The sequence below is a fragment of the Vanellus vanellus genome (genome assembly GCF_965231255.1).
Source record: "Vanellus vanellus genome assembly, chromosome: 5".
In the NCBI taxonomy this organism is placed as follows: domain Eukaryota; kingdom Metazoa; phylum Chordata; class Aves; order Charadriiformes; family Charadriidae; genus Vanellus; species Vanellus vanellus.
Window position 1 is genome coordinate 71,197,859 of NC_138910.1, and position 24,898 is coordinate 71,222,756.

The window sequence follows — 24,898 nt, forward strand, 5'->3', positions numbered from 1 at the left end:
AAAAAAAAAGAAAAAAAGCAGGCACGAGGCAGGCAACTAGCTGGCAATTGAGCTCTGCTGACTGTTTTGCTGTCCTCAAAGGAAATTTCACGCACACAGTGCCAGCCATCGAAGCTGCTCTGCACTCTGCAGGCACCAGCCCTGCAGACAGGATACACAAGACAGACTACTCTAGAGATCAGCACCTTCAAGAGGCAGGGAGGTGTTGGCCAAAAGGGGTGATCTTGGTAAGGATAGGCATTTTCTCTTCCAAACTGCTAACAGCTGCCTGATCTGGCATGGACTGTGCTAATTAACTCAGCAACACTGGGTTTCTCATTTAATTCTTCGTAGCCACTGCAAAGGGATAACTGCTGCTCAGGTGAACACATATTTCACACGAGGAAATCATAACTCACAAAATAGTGACCTACACCTCTGAAAAGAGAACTAAGGCTTTCTCCTTCATCCTTTCTTTGATATAGGGAAAGAGTAGGAACAGTCTTGCTTCCATCAGAGACTAGCTTACATTTTCCATCCTTACAAGAGAGCAGGAAGAGAATGTAACAGGCTACCTCAGTGAAATTCTGGTCTCTACCGCATCACCATCTGCTCAGCAGGCATGCAATGCATACTTCAGTTAGGAATGATAATACAGGTTTTAAAAAAATTAAAAAATTAAAATCCTATGTCATTGGGACAATGATAGTGGAAAAGGACAGGATGGTGCACAAACATCACCACAGAACAAACTTTCCCACACATCACATCCCAGAGCGGGGATCTCTGATTCCAGCAAGCAGCATTAAAGCTCATGCCACTGCTTCTTTCATATGTACCTGCTGGTGATGGGAAGAAAAAAAAAGGAAAAAGATCATCCTGTTTAGTGACAGGAGAAGCCAACGAAGACAACAGCTTCTTTCTGTAGAATAAAAAAAAAGTTAATTTGGGACAAGCTAATTTTCTTCAGTTTGACAGTTCAAAGCCCTTCTGTGAGTCTACTGTCTACCCTCTCCAAGAGCACTCGTGTGGCTGCAACACTGCTGGCAGTTTCCCCCGAGCAGGGGATTCCTATCGTCTATCAAGCAGTCTGGTTTTAAATAAGGAGCCATCGTTACTGCAGTGATATCAATGAGATAGGGTGTCATACCAGAGAGAGGTGAATGTGACCCTTCTAGCTTAGTGGTAATAGTCAACTGTGATCTAGATATTGTATTCAATTACATATTCTGTGGAAACAGATCATGATGTCTATTCAGCTCTTCAGAGGTAAGAGCCCCCCCCCCCCCCCTAAAAGCTCAGTACAACTGGTACTTTCACTGGCAGTTTCTCCAGAAGCCCAGAAATGACAATGCCTGGAATATGGCTCTCCTCTTGTGCCCTGGGCAAATCTTCCTCCACGTTTGGGTTGAGGTACGTGAAGAGGCGTGCAAGGCGGACAGCAGTGCTTACCACATCCTGCTTTCCTGCACTAATGTATTACGCATCATTACCAAATCCCAAGGGAAAATGAAACACCAGGGAACAGATTCTTCTTGTTAATCGCAAAATACTTGTCATGTGATTCAGCTTGCAGACTGCGACCAGCACGAGCAGTTTTGGTTTTGCTGCTTTTGAAAGAACTTGTTTAGTGCTGCAACAGTATTCACAGCAGCTCTGGGACCAGAGAGCGTTCCTATCTGCTCAACATAGCTCTGAAAGATCTCTGTGCCCATTTCTAAAACAGAAGCTCTGACTCTGCACTGCTGCAGAATGTTAATGCAAAATCTGCAGTGTTTTAAAGCAGCTGGTCAGTCAGAGGAAGAGGGAGAAACCTAAGGGTCACTCTTTGTACCCAACATGGAGCTTAAGGCCTTGAAATGCTCCATGCTGGAATCCAGGTCAAACTGTTTACACGGTGCCTGCTCTGGCTGCTGCCTCTTGGAAGGACTGTGGGGCCCACATGGCCATTCTGGCTGGAGTAATTCCACCTCCTAATGCAAATCAGGGAAAGGAATAAGCACAGTTTGAAATAAAATAATCAGTCTCTCCAGATGCTGTCTGCAGCTGTCTGTTTGACAAACAGTTTCTACCATCTGCCGAGTTTCTTCCGAATGTGAAGACCAGCACTATAGAAAAACAAAGTTTAAGTGACTGGGAACGACTGTTCCCTCAAGGACACATTCAGTTTGAGCCCTCTCTTCATATGTCACAAGTTGACTGCGTGCTGCCACTTGCTGAGATGTTGGAGGAGGTCTGAGACAACGGGGCAGGGCTGTCCCCGTCCTGCTCCCTGAAGGACCATGCCTCTCTCTTCAGCTCGGTGGAAGGACTAACACTGAACAGAGGCTTTGTAGATTCTAGCGGAATATTTTTCAGCAGGTCGTCTTCCACCTCCATCTCTTCAGAAGGGAGACAACCCACAAACACTTGTGAGGAGCCATGTCCCTCAGAGTTCACTGAATTCTCAACGGGGAGCTTTTTGTAAGATAGCAGCTCAGGCTGGGCCAGCACTAATGGTTGATTACATGCTGGATCTCCACACGTGTTCTCAACAGGGCAAAACCCATTTTCCTCCTGGGCAACTGGCCCATCTGAACAGTCCATATCCTCTTCTTGTCCTGGTGCAGGAAGGAATTCTGGCCTGTGAGGCTTGGCTTGAAAGGGAGGAATCTCTGACACACCATATTTACTGCTACTCAGGAGTTTTTGCCGAACTTCTGCACCTAGCTGGGTTGGGTCACACCTGCTGACAGTTGATGACAGTCCCCCAAAAAGGCCATATTCCTTGTGCGGCAATTCAGGAGAGAGTGGAAGTGATCTGCATCTTCTTCCAGGAAGAAGGGAAAATTCTTGCCAGTCTGTGCTATACGCCTGCCGGAACTGGGACTGGCTTGCTTTCAGGCCTCCACCTGCCTCTGGAGAATGCAAGTCAAACACAAGGGAGATCACAGACTTGCTTGGCATATCAAAGAATTTGATCTTCCCTCCCTTGAGGTCCTCCCGGGCACTGAATGGATTAACTTTCCGACCTAAGCCTTTGTTTGGCGTATAGTAGGGGTCCTGCACATTTATCTTCCTGGAAGGCTTGCGGGAGAAGATATCTGACTGGCTGCGTGACAACCAGATATTCCGACGCGGACGGGGTGACTTGGGTGGGATCTTATCATCCAGGGAACTCAAACGTTTTACTCCTGGTCCTTTTTCAATTGAACCTGAGTAGAAGAAAATAAATACTCTTAGTTTAAAGGAACTATATGCCTGCATGTCTGTTAACTCACAGAGCCTTCATGACAACTGTAAAGAAAAATCTGCATTTCCGATGTTCCAAAGTATCTCCCATAAGCAGGTTTGCTCGTTCCTTACAAGTTCCTGCACAAACAGAAGGACACCATTCACTTCTCCTCAGTCTATTATTGGTTTCAAAACAATAGAGATTTGTCAGCCCTGTCCACAGGACCTTTCAAATGCAAGGCAGTCAAAACTAAACTTAAAACATTCTCTCCTCTTTACTCATGCCTCAGGCTAATTAAAAGTCATCTTGAAGACTCGAGGAAATGCAAATTCAGTTAATGCCATCTTACTTCCTTAGGCAGTGAAACTGGATTGCTTCTTTTATCATTTTATGATAAAATCTGTCATCTACATTACAAGGGATGCTATTTTGGCAAGACAATATTGTCTTCAGAAAAAATAAAGGAAAGAAAACTGTACAAAAATCCAGTAGGAAAGAAGAAGTCTGTCCCGCTTCTATCCAAACCCTGTATTTTAGGGCTCCTTCAAACCTTCTCGCTGCCAGTAAACTAACGCAGCAGAGATGGTGCAGGGTGGTCTTGAAGAAGAATTTGCATGTTTCGAGATTTATCATCCCGGCTTCCAGCAGAGGTTGCCCAAGACCTCTTGATGATACTGACCATAAAAGAGAGCAAGTACAAAATATAGTTGCCAAAGGAATTTGGACTTTTTCACCCTGACGGAAAAATTCCAAGACCAAAATAAATGCCCCTTCAGATACCACGAAGAGTTTAAATCAGTCCATCCCAGCCTTCGTTCAGTGCATTATCCAATAAACTAGGGATATATGAGAGTTTAAGGAGTAGGAGTTAAAGTTGTACATATGCATGTGTGTGGTTTTATTTGTGCACACGCGCGCACACACACACACGTATATATATATAAAATAAAAGATGTATCACTAGAACAGGATGGGAAAATTGTAGTTTTTTAGGAAAAGATGCTAACTCGAGTGTTTGGGACATGCATCTGCCACTGGCTCTCAAGGCACCTCTGAAGAGCTGTTGTAGAGTAATGACAAACTGATACAAAGAAGTAATAACTCATTTTGAATACAGTTTCCAGAATAAGCACATACAGGTTGCCACTTTTCCCTTTCAATACTGCCACAGATTAGACTGTAGTCACTCCAGCTAGGAAAGACTATGCAAGTCAAAGAACAGCATTGTGTAACACATCTCCAAGAAGATGCCAATCTGACAGAGGGAGAATGCCAGGCAAATGGCGGGGGGGTGGGGTGGGTGGGTGAACCCACAACCCCCCACAAAAATACCACAAACTCAACAACCAAAAATACTCCAAACAAACAAGAATTTTCCTTTTTAACTCGCACCTATTTTAGATGCTTTCCACGTGGGGGGGAACTACCACATGCACACACTCCATGTGGTTTGCCATACAGAAGTTATTTCAATCTATAACCATATTACAGATAGATATGTATGTATATTTGTTGTGTATTTGTGTACACAATATGATAAACTATTTTTACTGTACTCTTAAGTTTCCGATGCCAGAAGTCTACTAACATAAAAGATATCTAAGTCAGAATATGCCCCAGCCTGCAAGAACTGCTTGCAATTTGCTCCGCACACCAGGTGGCACTAGACAGCTTTAGAGAAAGCCCTTCAAGGCCAGCATTCCCAAGCAGATCTGGGATTCGTCTTTCCCCCAGTCTTTCAGAGTTATTTCTAGGTACTTTATAATACTCTTGCATTTTCTCTGCTCTTCCTCCTGAAGGAGTTTAAGAAGCTTAAGTGTTACCTGTAACATATACCAAAGGAATTATGTATTCTAAGTAAGGCAGGGAGAAAGCAAAAACTGATGGATTTTCATATACTATTAGCAAATTACAAAACCATTCCCAAATGAACTCTAGATTTTCCCTCAAGAGCTTGTGGGCAGAATCTTGTGAGGCACTTTAAGAAACAGTCAGCTGTTCTTTCCCAAAGGACACTCTGCAGTGCAAAGTATATAGCATTAATCCAGAATAATTTTCAGACTTTGAGTAAAATAATTCATGAGGCTGTAAATAATACCATATATATCTGAAATCCTAGTCTTCAAAAAAATGAAGCATTGTACCCTCTTGCTGTTAGCCTGCAGCTATGTTTGTACAATACAGACACTTACCTTTGGGTTTTCTTTCACTGTTGTCAAGATTCAAAAACTTTCTCTCTCTCTCCGAGTCTTCATTTCTCAGGCGATTTAAAATCTCCTCCAGTGTTTTGACAATATCAGCAAATGAAGGACGCAACTTTGGATCCATCTGTGAATGCACACAAATCAAATAACTTCATGTGGGTTTGTCCATGCTATTCTACTTACAGAGTGGTCAGACCGAGGGACCATCTGAAAGAACTAAGGAAATACAAGACCGTTTTAAGTGGGTTGTCATTGCAAAAAAAACCTAAGTAAAACTGGGAAAAGTAGTATTCTGTCCCATTTTATGTCTATTATACCTCTCACATTTAATTATCAAGTTTTAAACATTCTATGATGAGGACACATTTTAAATTGAAAAGGTGGGAAGCTGTTAGATTCAGGGCTTCAGAGAGGGGTTTGTTTATGTAAAATAGCTTTCATAGTTCAAGGATTTCTTTCTGGACTCCAGTTATCAGTCAAAGATTATATATCAATGCTATTTCAAAACATGCTTGAAGCAATAAGGATTAAACAGAGCAACTTGCCTATGTAATTCTTTAAAAGTTTGTAACTCTTCCATCATCTCCTTGTGGCTTTAATTAAAACCCACCTAAATGACATTGCTGATTTTAAATTTTAAAAACGTTGTATCTTTCCATCTGTTAATTAGCCTTACTACTTGGCATACTGGTCTGTCTTGTGAGGAAGTAAGACTGATTATATAATTTGACAAAGTAATACAGTAAAAAAAAATAATCCATCTTTGCCTAAGTAAAATACTGCCCCCTCAGTCATCAGTGAGTATTCAGTTTGTATTTATTAGTATGTATGTATGTATTTATTCACCCTAGTAGAAATGGATCTCTAAAAGTCCAACACTAAAATTGTACTAGAGGGCAAGCAGCTTAATTTAAGTAGTAACTCAGAAGGCATTTCATAATTTTGAACATTGACTCTGTATACATGTTACAGGTTTAACTACTGTACGTAACAATGTCTAATTCAGCAGCTGAAAGCTAACCTTATATTACTAAAAAAGATTCTGCTTGACCTGATTCCCATTTCCAACCCTCTAAAGGATTTTTCAGAGCAGACAAGCCCAGACAGATCTCACCTCTAGCACAAAGGGAACAGTGGTGCTTTGTAAACAAAAAACCCCCGAAGACCTCCCTGATACTGCCTTGCAGGTCCTATGAAATGAATATTTCTGAAGAGAACTGGTATGATCAGCAATGCCAGAACATCTTCTAGCAACATAAGGTAAAGGGCTAAAAATTCATACATACAGTAATAGAAAAACAAACAAACTTGAAAGGCTTAAGAGCAGCAAGAAAGTTGTTCTAATGCAGCAGCTGGAATTTCCTGGCATAGGAAAACATCTTCTTCAGCTTTCCCTAATTCACTGAAAGAGTAGGGCAGGGGCAACTCCAAAGCACATGCTCTGTACCCCAACAAACTTACTAATTTGGGAAGCTTAGAGAGCTTTTGCAAGCTACAGAAAATAAGAACTCCTCTCTGGCTATTCTAATTTGTGCTAGGTAAGATCCAGGACAAGAGCAGCAATGGAAAAGTGACCCAGAACAACATTTGCCTCTTCTGTCCCTGAGCAGTCCAGATTCTGCTCAAATGGAATAGAAGGTTCTTCCTCAAGACAGCAGCTGTCCACAGTGCAGCTCGTGCTGGTAAGCTTTTTGCATGATCATACAGGATTATGTTTATAAGCATTTGCACAAGTAGGCTTATAATTGTTGGAAAGCCCTAAGTTTTAGACTTGCATGTACTTATATGGAAAAAAAAAACAACTTTGTAACAGCAAATTAAAGAAATTTTAATCCACCACTCATACATGTCAGTTTTTACTTGTTTTCCTGGGTTGCCCTAAAGCACCTTTCCTGGCTGTAGAAAGTACCAGCGCTTTGCACATCAGTTCAGCTAACTAGCTGAGCTATACAGTTTACACTGTTGACCTATTAAATAATAAAAAGCTATATAAACAGCCATGTGTAAGAGCAAATTATCACACAGATCACCTATTACTGAAGCACAGCATGCTCAGAAGACATAAGAAAGCCTTATATGTTCACCACCTTTTTCCTTCTACTAGGTAAGAGAATTACAGCACGCCCCACAATGAAATTAGCATATTAATGGCTTGATCACAAGACAGTAATTTCCACTTTCAATTCAGGGAAGGGACATATTATACAGGAAGCAGCATTTGACAATAATCAGTAGGAGGAAAATCCTTTTCCTCTTAACACACCAAGTTCTTACATAAGAATATAAGATCAGTCACTTCCCCTTACTTCATGAGTACAGTTTTACTCTGAATTTCACCTGTGCTGAAAAATTGCTTTGAATCACGCACCATGTGTTTGGATGCAGTATGATTTCTGGATTCTACAGGTGGGAGTCGAGATTTCCAAAGTCAAATCCTACCTCAAGCCAAACCCTGTAGTGCTTACGTTGTCAAAACACTTCATAAACATGAGTCAGACGAACCACTGTCCTGATGAAGCAAGCTCCACTGTACTACGGTGAAATCAGAGGAATGAAGTAGCTTGTCCAGAACAAGTTCCACAAACATTTTTAGAGCTAATTTATGCTATCTTGTGTCAAGAGCAGCAGTCATCCTCACCTGCTCACATCCTCACCTTTATACCACTCTCTCCTTGAGTGAGCATGTGCATTTGTACTTATACAAAGAGAGAGCTTGGGGCAAAAATAAGCATCAAGAGCATGAAGAGATGAGATTGCTTCTTTCAGCAGCAGTGTTGACATGAAAACAAAGCCTGAAAAATCAGTAACAGACAGGAATAAAAAGCCTGTTCTGAGACTTTCCTTATAAACACTCACTTGGACACAGTGCTGGTATTGGCTCCAGCATGACCTGGTTGTGGGGTCTTGGGCAATGTTTTGTGCAATAAAATTTTCAGAACTTGCCTCAACTTAAATTGTGCCAACTGGACATTCCCAACTTCAGCTGAATTTGGTGGGAGCTCAGGTTCTCTTACTTGATATAAACCAATTTACTTTACAAAGGTACTAGCAACCTCTGTTATGGGGAAACCCACAAAAGATATCTACTTTCCTGGAATTTCCACACTGAGGAGCAATGAAGGCACGCAGCACTAACTATCACAATTTTACTTGAATAATTGGCAGAAATTTTACTCCATACAGCACATTTTCTATTGATAACAAATCATTTGGGTCCAAGTTTGTTTTTTTGGAACACAAGCTAGGGATTTGGAGGTTTATCCCACTTTCCAAAAGGCAGCATATAGAAACTTCAGAGTAGTTTAGTGCCTGCTCTTGATTTGTTTGTCCCCTCTGTGAGAACAACTCGGAATTCTTTCTTCACAGCTCAGTAGGTCTGTACACAATAACAGCTGGATTTTGTCAGCCTGAGGGCCAGCCAGTGTCAATAGCATACAACTGGTTATGATCAGCCTGAGCAGCCTGCAAGAAACTATTTCAGTGTGCCAGACCTGTTTGTTTGGCATGACAGAACACAGAATTGCAAAAACACAAGATAGACCTTTTTGCAAGGGAAAGGGAAGGGTTATAAAATCTGTAAGGGACTTCCTGGGTTATCAGACTTTTCCCTGCCTTCATAGGTACGCTTTTCAAGTCTCTTCTGTAAATGCTTTAAGATCTATCTTCAACAGCCAGAGGGATTTAGAGAACTCCAGCTTAGGCATCTCCCCTTCAAGATACTCACATTACAGCAGTTGAAGGCCAGCTGGAGGAAGTCAGGGGGACAGTCTCCCACCATGTGCTGGAAGGCATCATAATCTAATCCAAAATTCTGTACAAACAAAAACACAGCATAGAAATATAAATGAGGTCTGCTATCTGGCCCAAAGCATCTTCTTTTCACAGGGTCCCTACATGGAGTTATCAGGAATAACCATGAACACCATCTCTCAGCAGCCACATACAGAGGATTTTGAGAAAGCTCCATGCATGCTCCGAACCACAGCATTCCCAATGGGGATTACTTGATACAAGATACCTGTAAGAGAATGAGCTGACTTCAAAGCCCATCCTTCTTCCTGGACTCAACTACAATTCATTGCACTTGAAATGTTGCCCGTGTGGATCTGGAAGCAATATCCTATACCATGATGTTTCACCATGGTGACTTTCACAGTGTAAATTAACAGCCTGCTATAAAAACAGAGGCTTTGCTATGATTAAAGTTTGCCAATTAAAATGGTTAATTTTTCAGTGGATGGTAAACTGGTAATACAAATTATCCAGTTCCTTAAATGCACTTCTATAAAATCTGAAGGGCAGAGAAACAAAAGGATCTCTTATTTACTGCAGTTCAAGACCTAAGCAATTTTGCATTTTCAGAACTGGAGGGGAATAGAGAATTTGGAAGGCCCCCCACAGAGGGCCAAATGCTGCCCTGCAGATGGGACTCAACCAAAAGGCAACTGAAGAAAGTAAGAAGTATCTCATTTGATTAGTTGATTCTAGCTCAGATCCACAGTGCTTACTTAGCACAGTCTATCCAAAATAAGAGTGAGCTTATTTTAGCTGCTGCTAACATAGCTCCTGCCCCTCTCACAAGGAGGGGCTGCTTAGCGGATGCAAGTGTGCCAAACCTGCTCTGTTCTGAATCTGGCAAGAAGTCTACATGAGCTATCACTCTACAAAAGGGAGGTGACTGCAATGCTCTCAATGTTCTGTTAGTTAGGGGCAGAAAGGATTTCCCATGAGGACTGCAGCTGGACAAAGTCTGTGTGAAAGTGTCTTCAATGAAGCTTCTTACAACAACAGCACAGAAGAACAAAAGCCTTTTACAGGCTATTTTTAATGTAACACCTATTCATTGTACCTTTGGCAGCAGTGCCAGAACTTCTAAAGGCCAGCCATTATCATGACATACTTACCACCTCCCACCAATGTTATAAACATAACCACTTACCTCTGTGCGAGGGAGATAGTCTGGATCTGCCTGTATTCTTGCTATAATCTCACATAAAATTATACCGTAGGAGAACACATCTGCCTGAGAGAGAAAAAAAATAAATAGCCACACGGTTCAGCTATGAATACTCAGCGTTCTTATCTGCCACTGAATTTCTCCTTGCCCCAAATGGTTATCATGAAACAACTAGACCAACACCAAAGGCTTACAACACTAAGCAATTGCATTATAGCTAACGTTTTCCATGTGAAGAAACACATGCTCACAGTAAAGCATTCTTGTTGCACAAATAGCAATAACAACTTTAAAACTCTTTCAAGAAAAAAAGAAAAAAAACACCAAACCACTCAATTCAGCAGTGTTAAAAAAAAAAAAAAATCTTCCTTCCACAAAGAATGGTGAAGTTGCGTTTGATGTTTTACACATGGGAGTAATTAAAAACATAGCCAAAAACATGACATGCCTATATATCACTGTGGTTAGAAAGACGGGTCTAGAATACACATAAACACAGCTTATCCAGAACATTAATGCTATTTTTAAGAAAAAATATATTTTTCTCTTCTCACAGTTCAGCACCTATGGAGAAAAGTGTCTTTCCCAAAGCTTAAGAGATCTAATGCTGTGTACCAGCATCCATTTCCAATGACATTTCCATGATGCTTAGTAATCACTTATCTGACTACCCCTGGAGCTGCACAGTGGCTCAGATTTCCAGCCACCTGAATTTATCACGTAATAAAATTTAGAAAAACACGGAATTCAAGTCTACAGAACAGAAGCCAGCATCCCTCATCCCTTAGATATCAGGCAGGCTTATATGTCACCTTTCATGCTGGTGAGGTATGAGATCTGTTTCCTCTTTAGTCCTCCATGCCCTAGGGTTAGTGAAGAATGTGGCACCACAGATTTGGGTACTTTCTTGTTAATTTAGGTACTTTATTATTAATTTAGGTCAATTGGAACTCTTAACAAAGCTTTGAAATGGTAATTATTACATTCATTACTGAGGTCGATACCGCTTTCCTGAAAGTTAAAAGTACCACCCATTAAATAGACTATTGACTACTAGCTATAAAAAGGTACAGGATGTGGGCTTTATCGCAGAAAAGCTGCACTTGCAGGGCTGAAGTAGACTATATTACATGTGGGAGAGAAAAACCTGTGTAAAGAAGAGCTTGACTGAAAATGCTATTTCTAAAATCCAGTGTGATCTGATCTTCCTCTGAAAGAAATATTTCCCAATGCCACAAACAAGAAAACTTAGAAATACCTAAGGTATCTTACTTAGAGAAATTTTGATTTTTTTTTTTATTAAAATACTTGTACAAGTTTACATACAGATCTTTTACCTCTACCCAGAGTTCACTAATGTATGATCAGGAAAGTAACCACTACATTTCTCGTGAGACTTGATTAAATTAAGTTGTGTTAGGTGAACAACCTGTTATCACATATCTGCATGTGGTGTGTTTCAGAATGGAAACAGCGTAACAGTGAATTATGCTAAAGGTGATTCTATTTCTGTATAACAATCCACACCATGAATTAAAAATATTATATATTATACTCTCATATAATATAATATCATACTCTCCCTTAGTCAAAATGACCTACCAAATACAGAAATGTCACAAATAAAAATAACAATAATTTTATTATGGCAATCCTAAATCTTGTATACAGCTATTGATATAAATGGACTTTAATTGCCAGATGCTTCTCTTCATGTACCTACCTTTTCATTGTAAGGTTCATCTCTGAGAACTTCTGGTGCCATCCAGAAGGGTGAACCCACCACTGGTAACTTCTCACTATATAGATAGGGGATGGATGGCAGGAAAGGGGAGAGGGGGCATGTGGGAGAGAGAGAAGAAACATTAATTAAATACTCCGATTCGGGCATTGCTACTAACTTCCCTTAACTCCAAGTATCTGCAGAAACTTTCACCAGAGGGAAGTCAATACAAGTGGGTTCCATAACATATTGTATTTTACACGGGTTTCCTGCTGGAGTCACTGCAACATTCGATAGCAAGAGGAGAAGGGGAAAGAAAAAGAAAGCTTCAATCAGTTGCTAATATTTTATTTCCAGTTTCTAAGTGCCTGGCCACTTTAAAAATAAAAAAAGTATTATTTTATTTGAAGGTCACAGGTGTTCAACAGTTTTGGCTTCCAAACTGTTGGCAGAGTGGGCTCCTTCTCCATGCAGCAAGACATGCAGGTGCCCATCCCTACACGTATACCAATAAGCAACTGTGAAAAGTATTCAGCACAGCCTGCTTGCAAACTGTTGTGTTGGGTTTTTTTAAAGGAAAAGGTCAAGATTGACCAGATAAATCCTTTAATAGGGAAAAATTAAAAGTAATTGGAATAGAGCCGATTTGAAAAAATTGCAGTGTTTCCATATGGCTGAATAATGGGGCCTTAAAGAAAGACCTCCAGCTTGCCACCCAGCTGACCTTGAAGGAATACCTATTAAAAAAAAAAAAGGCCTCTGAAGGCCTCAAGTAGCATGGCTTGCTAGCCAGCAAACTGGAAACAACAAAACTGCATTTGAAAATGGAGGTAAGACTAGATCAAACCAAAATGGTGGATAGTGTAACAATTTTATTATGTTGTTTGTTTTAGTTTTGAGTTACCTTAACTATTATTATACTCTCCGTTTTCTGGGCACCTCAAAACTGGCTATTAAGAATATCTTAAGGCACCTGTGGCACGCTCCTGATTTTGTGATGGGTTTGTATGAACACAGCTGAAGTTTTCAGCACCCTAAAAGGGTAGAGCGTACAAGATACACATTGGCTGTACTTATCAGTAGTTTGGAAATTAAAAGGTTCACTTTGTTAAGCTTTTACATCAATATTTCATCAACATTAATGCAAGCTTTCAGACCTCCCAAGATACAGTTTTAGGATATGTGCAGTTTAAAAAACAGTGTATAGCTGAGATCAATTTTATCGTTTTCTTTGCAGCCAGAAGAGCTGGAAGGCTTTTATTCATGTTACACAGAAGCACACACTGGAGAATATCTGACAGCACATTTCACAGTCAGAATACTCTGAAATACACAAGTCAATATACAGAGAAAACAATGAAATGCTTGTCCTTGATCTCCTTAATGGAGGGATGACAAAAGGACTATTTCCAATTGTGACAATAGCTTGTGACAGTCACCTGTGCATTCCTCAAATGAGTGAAGATTATAATTTCATCCTAGGGAGAGCAAAATGGTGAGCTACTGTTAGACAGTAATTTTAGTATCTCTTTGTTATAAACCTGGATCTTAACAACTAACCCAGAGGTTAAAGAGAATAATACTGGAATGCCACTGAACATTGTTTATGAAAATGGGAAGAAGCTATTTATAAAAATGATTCCAATCCAGAATGCTGGATAGTATTTTTGCGTTTCCTTTGTTGTGCTGTTTGGGTGTTGTTTTGTTGGTTTTTTTTTTTTGTTTGTTTTAAATAATCAAAATTCCCAAGTACTTGCTTAGAAGATCTACTGAAAAGCTTGAGTAAATCCTCTACTCACAGGAGCATTTTTGAAGAATAAATGTCACCACTAAATCTATCAAAACGGACAGAAATTAAGGCTGGAACATTTTGGTAATCCAGCCTGCAGTTCTAGACTGAAGACTGAGCTTATTTTTTGCAAATTTTGTATCAGAATGCAGTAATGGCCTCAGGAATCTGGCTCGTTAGAGGTTCTGACTTGCAATCACACTGCAACTCTTGCTGTATTTTGATTAGTTCACATACCTGTGATCAGGAATTTTCTCTGCTAAACCAAAGTCTCCTACTATTGCTGAGTATCCATTCTCATCATGTTTTATTAAGCAGTTCTGGAAAAAAAGAAAAAAAAAACCCAAAAGTTATTGTCTGGGCATAAAACTCATATACCATTTGTTTTATTTATTTTTAATCTGGAACAAGACTGCAAGCAACTTTTTGGAAAACATTCATCTATGAGAAGCTTTTGTCTGAAAGCTACCACCCTTTTCCCCTACCCTCCCCCCTGCACAATCACGTCTGTCAAGATGCTGCAAACAGCCTTACACTTAGTTAATAATCCACTTAAAAACTTGCTGAGAAAGCAGGCAGCTACAGGCAGCACGTATCCAGCTAGGTTCTAGCAAGAATTAAGATGATTTAGCTCTCTTACTGCTAAGTATGCAATACATGCTGTTCACTATGACACCCTAAATTTTCTCTTTACGATTTCCCTGTACCTGACCAGAATACAAGATCAGAACAGACTCTAAATGCCTTTGTATATTTTGCTACATTAACTACTGAAAAGGAACTCACTGCTTTGCAGTAGATTTTCATCAGAAAATACAAAATGTGACAAAGTTATATGTGCTTTTAAAGTCTCAAACAAAATTCTTCATTCTACACTACATCATAAATCATGATTTAAGGGAGAAGTCTAATAGGGAAAATCCTGTGAATCCTTTCCTTTCAGATGTGCTCTCCAGCGTCAGGAAGGAGGGCAATTTAAGGACACACACAGATAATTCTGGTCTGGTAGCATCACATCACATGCAGCGTTTTATTGATTTATTTTTATTATTTATTTACAGCTCTGAGAAATATGCTTTGACCATTCCAGTACCACATCTTTTCCCTTTTCACTGAACGAATTGATAGCTGACTTCCCTAAGGTTTTTTTCTGTCCTGCAATAGGTGGAGCAAGACAGAGAATTCATTCCCTTACCACACGCCTTGCTCTGTATCCTTCTGCAGGCAGTACAATAGCAGTGACAGGCAGCAAAACCACTGCCGACTCCTACAGAGTGGTACCCTGCATTAATTAGCTAAACAGCAGGAAACACTTTCTAGCTTTATTGTGCTTGGATGTAAAAAAAGCTCCTCGCTGACCCCAGAGCATTAGCTTGTCTGTATAATGCAACTACCAAGAAAAGCGAGTCCCTTGTCTAAAAGATCAAGTTCAGGTCATCTCCATTTATATTATTCAGAGATGACTGTGGCTCAGGCCATGAAGTGAGTTTTCTTCTTGCCAATTAAAAGGTTAAGCAAGCCACTCCTGCGATCATGTAAAGAAAACACATGCCAGCTTCTTGAAACACATACTGGGCTCCTGAGATGCAAAGTTCTATTTGTTTAGCATGACTCAAGTATAATAAGTACAGTTAGCTTGTGGATTCATAAACACGTACCAAGTTAAATCAACCATGCTTGCCCAAAGAGCGGCAAAGCTGCTCAGTTACGGGCTTTGTTATCTTTTATCAAAGAGCACATTCATTCAGCTTGCCTCTGTTTAAACATTTGGTCACTATAAGTGGACTTAAAACTGAGAAGGATAAAACTTTTCTGAAAAATCTTACTGAAATGATTCAGACAAATGGAATTTCATTGTGTACTACACAGAAACAAGCCTATGAGGACACCAGAGATTTTGCAGTGTGCAAGAATGCTGATACTAGCTTATCCAGCAAAATCTTAGGTTATTTTCTGCCATAGATTTCTCAGCAATTAAAAAGTATTCGTAATTTGACATTAAAAAAACCCCTCTGATATATAAAGGAACTAGTTTCAAGATCTGAATTTCCTTCTTGCATTACCTTTGACTATTTACATTTTGTTCATTTTGAGTAGCAAGACTGCAGTAGTTCATTTTTCCTTGGGGGTTTTGTGGATTAGGGTTATTCTCCAATAATCCCATGTCTCCAAAATTTCAAGGGAGCATTTAAATCCTGACTAAGAAATATTTTCAACATAACTAAAAGTCTGTAGAAACATTTCTACTGACCTTAAGATTTGCAATAATTTACAGGGATGCTTTGATACTAAAAGGAGGCTTAAATGCAACATCAACCTGAGAGCAAGTTTTCCTTCAGCTTCTTACCAGTATACAATCACATCTCATTAGACAGCAATACATCACCAACTGAAAATGAACAATCTTACCCCCCAACAAGGCCCAGGCAGTCTCAGCTCTCAGGTACAGCACTGAACTGTTACACAAGTAGATTATTCCTATATAAATCATAAATTAAACCAATAGCACATCCAATCTAGCTGCCAAGTAATGCTACCTGACAGCTCTGAGCTCCTTCCCTGATGAGCGGGGACTGCCTGCAGCAACGCTGGACTGACTCCCTTTCAGCACAGGCCTTTCGAGAAACCAAACAGAGCAGACACCCCACCGCCGTGTACGGCAGGGGAGGCCAGTACACCATGACAAGGCAATGAGGGAAAGCCTAGGGCAACATTTCTGCTATGAAGTACTGATCAATTGTTCTGCTGTGGTGGGCTGCACAATGTTAAATGACGTAAAAAAGGAAGCTAAACTATTATCTCTCATTAGCGGAAGCTTGTCTTTTGTCTGAACATGAAGTGCTGAGTGTGAATTTAAATTCATTAGGATACATATTCCAGTACAAGAGTGACTTTTTTTATTCACACTTAAATCAGCCATTGGCAGGTAACATGCACTAGACAAAAAAAATGCCATTGTCACTACAAATGCTCACTGTAATGAAACCAAACTGACGTAATTTAACTGATGCAGATTTTTATGTAGCTAAGCACCAATTTCCTGGAACCCAGAAAGGATAGAAGCCTATTCCTACCAAAATCAGTAGTAAACCTCTTCTAGAGATACTAGCATGGTCAGATGTCACCTTTCAAGCCTGTCCTGAATGAGCAGTACAAAGTTTTGCACATGGCCATGCTTTGTTCTGTGCTGAGATTCTCCCAAGTGTTGAAGGCCAACCTTCAGCACCACTATACTCCTCCTCCACCCTTCCCACCCTAGTAAAGCCATTACACAATGCTGCACCAAAAACACAGCACAGATAGTTTAGTTATCAGATTTAAGATGCAATTCATAAAAAGGTGACTTAACACAGCCCACACTAACTGGTAGTTCACGTGTACTCAATGAAAGACATTTCTAAGCGTTCACATTCTACTGCCAAGATAAATCAGGATCAAAAAAAGGGACAAAGCTTCACTAGAGGCTAAAAGCTTGAAAAGAGCTTTTAAGTTTAAGCTAGAGGTGGTACCTCAGTAGGAAAAGTACAATAGAGCATACTGCACTGTTTCTACTGACAAAGTGATACTTCCCAGTTTCTACAAAAAAGAAAATATGTGTATCAGTTTGGTATGAAGAAGTTTCATTAATGGATTTTGGCACAGAGACACAAGAGTTCAAACCCCTCTCTAGTGCAACAAGCCTCTCTAGAACTGCCCATGAGATGAAATGCCAAGCAGCTTTAAATGCCAACATGGGCTTTAAGAAAACACTTTTGACTTACTTTTGCAGTATTTGTATAAGCTGCAAGGCAATAAGCCATGCCATCCCTCTCAAGCTTTCTCTTTGGACATCTACAGACAGGGATGTTCTTTCCTTTGGCAGCTCACACCATCAAAGAGGGCAGTATTTGACTTCAGTTGGATTCTCAAGGTTGTTTTTTTTCCTCACCAAAATGGGGACCCCATCATTCCTTTCTGACACAGTCTCTTAATAGAAGCAAGGAGCTCTGTACATGAGCCCTAAAGAGTTAACAGAGCTGTTTATGCAGAGACAGATGTGAAAGAACATAAAGCCCCCTTTGTGTGTTACAGGAGCTTAACATCTGCTTTGCACAGCATAATCCTGCTAAGACAAATGCAATATTCTACTCTCCCTTTTACATAAACAAAAATGAAAATAGACTCAAGAGTTTCAGAGTTAAAAATAAGTTGCTTAGATGAAGAAACCCCATCGTTTTATTTTACAATATGACATACAAGCTAAACTCCCCAGAGATTTTATTGCAGTCCAGAAAATACAGGAACACTACTGCAGTGTCATTTGCAACCCTCTGATAACTGTTACTGAATTAAAGGCCAATTGAGATGGATCAGCTGTTTTTAAAGTGCTTTTCTCTAGGAGAAACACCATTAACAATTAAATGTACAACAGGAAGTTTACAATACTAGATATATTTTGAAACAAAATCCATTATGTTTAAGGGACAGGCTCCATTTGGGTCCCAAAGTACTAGTAAAAGTTTAGTATTGCAACTAGCATTAGAAATAATCATCTGTAACAGCTAATTTTTTCAGTGCAAGCCCTCTCCTGCAGTGCAAAATATCCAGGCAAGAGCTTGCTCTAGCACAAAGGGGACCTTAAAACAGCAGCAGCAAGTATGAGACTCATCAGACAAAGGTTCTGTTCATTGCTTGGGTTTTATTTTGTTTTATTTTGTGTTAAACAACCAAACAGCATACAAGGTAGGAAGTCAGGGTATGTCACTTTCAAGCCCACAGGCAGTGAATTTATGTTACATCAGATAATCCACAGTAATTGCTTACATGCATGATTCTATCCCATAGTAACAGAGACTACTTCTCTCTCAATGAGAGAGGGGTGAACCATTACACATTTACTGTGAAGTGAAAGCATATGTTGGCAGGAATATACACACACACGTGTGTATATATATATATATATATATATAAAAATAGAGGTGTAAAGATCAGAATTTCTTCATAGATTTTATCATCAATGGAGCTCAAAAAGTTTCCTAAAACTGCTCACAACCTGCTATTGATTATAAGACCTTGTTTTCAATTGTACATCATTCTGCAAAACTAAAAGGCATTTGTTTGGGGGTTTGTCTGGTTTATTTTAATCAAGAGCTTTTGTAGTGGGTTTTGGGGGAGGGGGATGTTCAGCTAAGACAGCTCAGCTGCTTGGGAGAACAAACTTAGAGTATGTGTTGCAAGCAAATTTTGAAGTAATGACAATAAAAAAATCCTCAAAAGTATTAGACTATGGTGTCATACCTAGATTTGGCATATTCTCAACTCGAAACGTGACAAGACCCTTGTGTAAGATGCACCTCTTGCCACCCCTGCAAAAAGTAGACTGGGACCGGACACATGCTGTGTGGGGAATTGGAAAGAGTGAATAAGGTGACAAGACAGGGCAGGAGTCCAAGCTAGAGGCTGGCAGGGACCAAGACCAGAGTCTTGAGCCAGGTTCTTGAGACAGGGGAAAAAACAAGTGGGACTATTACAAGGACGTAAAAACTGCAGGCATAGCAAACAGGTCGTGGTGGTGGGGAAACAGAGCTAACCTGGAGCACCAGATCAGGAGGAGAGCTAGAAATGGCTAAACATACTGAAGACCAGAACACAGAAAGATAGCTTGGATAAAGCATCAAGCAGAAACAACAGGAAGAGAGTAACTACAGTCAGCCAGACAAGGAGACTGAAGAATAAGGTCAGGGGCAGGAATTGGGAGCAAAAAGAGAAGGAAAAGCCTTGGAACAAGGATAAAAAGCCTGACTGGAGGCTGGTGTTGTACGCTAGCAGAAAGGATTGGATAGTCACAGAGTAGGTATGATCGGTCTTGGAAAAAGAGGCAGACTCCTAGATGTTTGCTTCTCACTGCCAAGGAGTCTCTCTTGTTCCTCTGTCTGCTCCTGCTCCATAGCAAAAACAGGCAATGTGCATTAGTAATGCTAATTAACAGTCGAACTAAATTAATACTGGATGTATTGGTTACTATATTAACTAAAGCAGCAGGTGCCTCTGCTGTGAATATCAAGATTCTAACTCTGCAAATGAAGTGCATAATGCCTTTTTTTTTTTGCCTTTCTTTTTAATTGCTAGGAAGTTGCACACAACATGCACTACACCACAAAATTAATATTGCACAGAAGATGGGATGCAAAACTTCTTGTGAGAACTTTCATTCTTCCTCTTATGCGTACACATTATGGTAAAGTCCTTAATTACATGATCACACAGTTTTCCACCTGGGACCCATGCCTTTTAGTGCATGCAATGGATTCACACTGACAGTGAACTCGGACTGTACATAAAACACTCGGACCACTATTTTCAACACTCTGGCCACTCTTGCCACAGAAACAGTAGGCTGAAACAAAGGCTGGGAAGAGATGAAAAAGAAAGGCTGGGCTAGAAATGAAGGTCTTCTCTGTCCTGTGGCTAAGACCATTGCAATCCTGCCCCAGAATCTGGATTCTGGCCTTCTTCAGCATCACAGGAGGACTCTGCAGCAAGGAAGCTAGTTTAACAAAATCTTTCAGAGATTGTTGCTAATCCTGTGCTTTCTCTGCCTCCAGGGGTCAAACCTGACTAAGTGCTATACGCTTCCAACTGCCCCTGAGGTCAGTGACAATATTGCCTTGAATTTAAACATGTGTCAAATGCCAAATACTCCAAACAAAGTCCTAAAACATATCAAATATTCACCAATATTCTTGCTTTTAATCTGTCCTGGTACAACAGAGTTTATTCTCATATTCTCATTATCTCCCTCATCTCAGAGATACTGTAAGAATAAATTCACTGATATTAGGGCAGTCACTGGTGTAAGATGCCAAGGAGATCAACAGTGCAAGGTCTGTATGCAATGCAAATACAGTGTAAACAAGGTGTTGAAGAAATTCTCTGTGTAGTAGCAAGATATTTATTTTGAGGGGTGAGGTACAACTGGATTTTGCTATATTCTTTTTCAACAGGATTTTGCTATTTTCTTTTTGCCACTCCCCTGTGCCTTCACAACACAGTTATTTATTTGCAGGTAGCAACAGACAGAATTTTGCAAAACCGAGTCAGATTAAGAAAAACTTTATCACAATCCACTGGTTCCTACTGAAATGCTTCCAATGTTTTGCATTATGCTTTCTGTTTTAATGACTGCATCTTCTATGACTAAGGCTGCCAGAGTTAAAATTCATAAGCGAGCCTACTTCAGAATCACTGGAAGATGAAGAAAAGCCTCACGATTCCAGAATTCAGACTCTCCTTGTAAATATTACAGTGAGACCCAAATAAAAAACAATTCACAGTGCTTGCAGTGATATGGGTAAAGGACAGGGAACGAGCCAGCAAGGCTGGCTGTCATAACCCATCTATGGCTGTGTGCTTAATCTCTGCATGAATCTCTTTATGACAAGTCAAAAGTGAGGATACCACATTTATTGGCTTACAAAACGTAGACATCACTCTGCCTACACACCTACTATCTGCAGGCTGAAAGCAGCCGATCTGACCACGCTTATCTTCTGACAAATCCAAGCTAGGCTGTTGCTGTTGATCTGGGCAGATCAGCCTGATCAGCTACAGCAGCCCAAGCTCAGAGCCCAAGGACCGAACTGTTCACGACACGGGTAAGTGCCGGCTGTCTGGGCAGCACACTCTCTTCTAACAAGCTCTGTCTCTCTCTTTGACAGAAGGGCAGCAGAAAGTGCACCAGTGGGATGTCAGGGCTGACATCCCCTGTGGGCTGCCACATCGACTATAATGACCTACATCTACTCTTCTCTACCATTCTTCCCTCTGGCTTTCTGCAGTATCAATGATGTTCTGCTACACTCCACACAGCACAACTAGGAAGAGAGAACACCTTGCTGTATACTAATTGCCAAAACCATGTATTTTTCAATCCTAGATTGGTAGGGATCGGTGACTTTTCCTTGCTTAAGTTTTTATGCATCCAGTACATAAACACATATAATTTTTATATTAAAATTCACATTAGAGGGATAATTTGCAGCGGGCTATTGTGTTAAGCGGAATAGCTAAAGCATGGTGACATTTCTGCACAGAGAGTCTCACTTTCATTCTGTTCATAGTTCAGCCAAGGCCAATAAGTTTTCTAGAAAAATACCTCCGTCTTCCCCTCAGCAAACTCAGTGTCCATCCCGACTTTTGCAGATGTCTAAATCCTTGTCTTTGCCTTCATTTGACTAATAAAGCCATCACATCAATTACTGAAGTTTACCAAAGAAAGAAGGACAATATAGAACAGTACTGAATCTGCCCTTGTTCAATCCAGATCACAAGTTCTCTCCCAAGGAAAAAGCCCATCACATCTTCCTTTAGCTCGCTCACACGCTGACCTGTTTACAAACCTGGTAAAATATAAGGCATCTCCTCAAGCAGTAGCTAAAAGCCACAGTCTGAGAGTTGAAAATTTTGGTGATAGGTTTTTGCTATGGTTATCTTAATTTTTTTGCTTTGGAACAAAGTGACTTCTTTAAAACAGCAGGGCAAACACTTTTTCCCAAAAGGAGAGTCATTTGCCCAACAGATTTTATTTTAAAATATATTTCATCAAAACATAAATATAATAAAAAAACATAATAAAATTCACAAGTACCCAGGCATATAAGACCAGGTGTTTCATCTACTTTCCTTCCCAAACAAGAACAAGCAAGTGCATATATCACCTCAAAAACTTAAAAACTTAAATTGAAAAAAAAAAAAAAAAAAACCAACAAAAAACAACCCATAAACCCACAAGAAACTGGAAAATACAGAATATAGCTGACAACTTTTACTCTGACAGCTTCCAACATGACCCACACAGATACTATACCTTTAGTGCTAAGAACCATCCAAATATAGCATAATTGCTAGTAAATTCTTAGGGTTTGGTTTGTCGTTTGGGTTTTTTTAAATAACCTTTACTACTCCCTGTGGCCACCGATGAATTTGCTATTGCAGTGAAATCGTACACTCCTCCCAGCGGGCGCGTTTTCTAAACAATTGACATTCAACAATAGATAACATTGAAGCATTGGTAGGGCAGCTCCAGAGAATGACATACAATTATGTAAAGCTTTGAACAAAGGCATTCACAGAGGTCTCAGGAAATGGACTTTCATATGACTAGCCACCACAGTGTATGTTACGATAAATCCTGCAGGCACAGAGTTCTCCTCAGTTACTTTGGTTCCTTACAGTAACTCTACTTCCCCACTTTTAAATGTACTAAAATATATCCTGAACTGGAAAAAAAAAGGGGGGGGGGGGAAAGCAAGTTATCTTTTAAGTTATTTTTACGCATCTCTATTCGGACACTCCAAGGTGACTGAAATTGACACGATATGCTCAGAAAGTTCCAAGTGACATGACTCAAAGTCTGGGCATTTTTCATAAATTTGATATTCTTCCTTGCAGAATTCAGCACCTTTCACTTGAAAGGACACCCATGGAAGTATTTTATGACTTCACTGAGATACTTCTTAGCAGCTGAACTACTTCCCCCCTCCCCTGTCCTCCCCCCTTGGCTAAACGCACATTCTTCATCTATTTAACACTGCACTAAGGTAGCTTTAAAAAAAAACCCTAAAACTGGATGGAGGTCTAGTAGTCACTCACATTGGTCAACACACTGTCCTGTGTTTTTATTTTTAAAAGCTGTTTCTAATTCTAAAAAAAAAAACCAAAACCCAACCAAAAAACATTCCTTTAGGCTAAGATAATGTTCTTCCGTATGCTTTTGATTGAAGTGTCATTATGAACTCTTCCCAAGAACGGTTTTGGAGTAGTTTCATGTTGCAAGTCCGCACTGAGCTTAAACCAGCTCACTAGCTCCAGACAACAGGACAGACAGGACAGCAAAGCCCTCAGCACAGGCTGCAACGGATGGCAAGACCCAATGTGAATACTGGAGCAATTTGTTCACAGAGCTTAGTGCTCCTACGTCAATATTTCTAGCTGAGCTTGAATTAGCTAGCTACTTCAGCCAACTAAATTTATACAAGTTGTCACCAAAGCAGTTCAAATAAGTCTGCATCCATTGAAAACTCTGCCACTGAAATATCATTCTGGAGGAAGTTTTGAAATTTGAAAATTTTAGGTAAACTGTTTTGATATTACTGACTTTAGAAATTAAAGAAACATAAACCAGGATTGTGGACAACACAATGCTGAATTAGTAATGAAAGGTCACTCTTCCTACTGAAGAAGACTTATGAAATACATGGGCAAACAAAAACAACAAGGAGATTTTAAAGTGCGTTTGTAGTAATCTCCTCAATTTGGGTTCTTTATATGATTGACCTGTTCCAAATGCTAGATTGTTATGCTTAATTATCCAGGGATTTAAATACTTTACTGAACCATAATTCAGAACTAAAAAACTCTGCAGCTGCTTTCTGAGAAAACCTAATCTGAACTCATTTAAGGAATGACCTTCCTTCAGGATAATTATTTCTCTAGTTCCCATATAAATTATCAACGTGTTTTGAGGAAAGTTTCAGTGCTATAAACTGCATTTCAATTTGTTTCTCAAAATGTCTTAGATCACACCTTATATAATAGCAGCTCTCTGCTGGATAGAGGAGAAATAATCAAACACCCAGTTATAGTACCTTCATAAGAAAGTTCCTTTCATTTTATAAACGGTACCTTAGATGTAAGGTCTCGGTGGAAAATGCCTTTATAGTGAAGATAACTGATTCCCATAGCAATGTCATATGCCAGTTTCACCCTCACTGTCCAGGGCAGATGCTGGTTACTGTCTAATAGCTGTTCCAGGTTACCACAGTTGATATACTGAAAAGACAAAGCAACATTTGTAATGAATTATTTAATGTCATATATTGTCAGGAATGTAAAATTCATCATTACACAAGTGTCCTTCGCTCAGCTACACATGAAAAACTTTTTTTTTCTTAAAGGTTAGTCAAACACAAAGTTTGCAGATCAAGAGAGGCTGAAAATGTCTCGCTGGACCACCTGTATCAGTGCATTTGTGTTAAAGATGCATGCAACAGCC

General features: G+C 39.9%; 1 protein-coding gene across 1 annotated transcript in view; it reads right to left on the reverse strand.

The window, feature by feature from the left end:
• Nucleotides 1-2,022: 2,022 nt before the first annotated feature.
• The window catches only part of TESK2 (testis associated actin remodelling kinase 2), a 78,376-nt gene continuing 55,500 nt past the window's right edge, over nt 2,023-24,898 (reverse strand). Inside the window, exons 4-10 of the mRNA XM_082483331.1 lie at nt 24,529-24,675; nt 14,104-14,186; nt 12,078-12,153; nt 10,337-10,420; nt 9,122-9,208; nt 5,386-5,521; nt 2,023-3,173 (exon numbers count right to left, since the gene is read on the reverse strand). Of these exons, the coding sequence (XP_082339457.1) occupies nt 2,161-3,173; nt 5,386-5,521; nt 9,122-9,208; nt 10,337-10,420; nt 12,078-12,153; nt 14,104-14,186; nt 24,529-24,675 (1,626 nt within the window). The 3' untranslated portion in view covers nt 2,023-2,160. The remainder of the gene's footprint in view (nt 3,174-5,385; nt 5,522-9,121; nt 9,209-10,336; nt 10,421-12,077; nt 12,154-14,103; nt 14,187-24,528; nt 24,676-24,898) is intronic.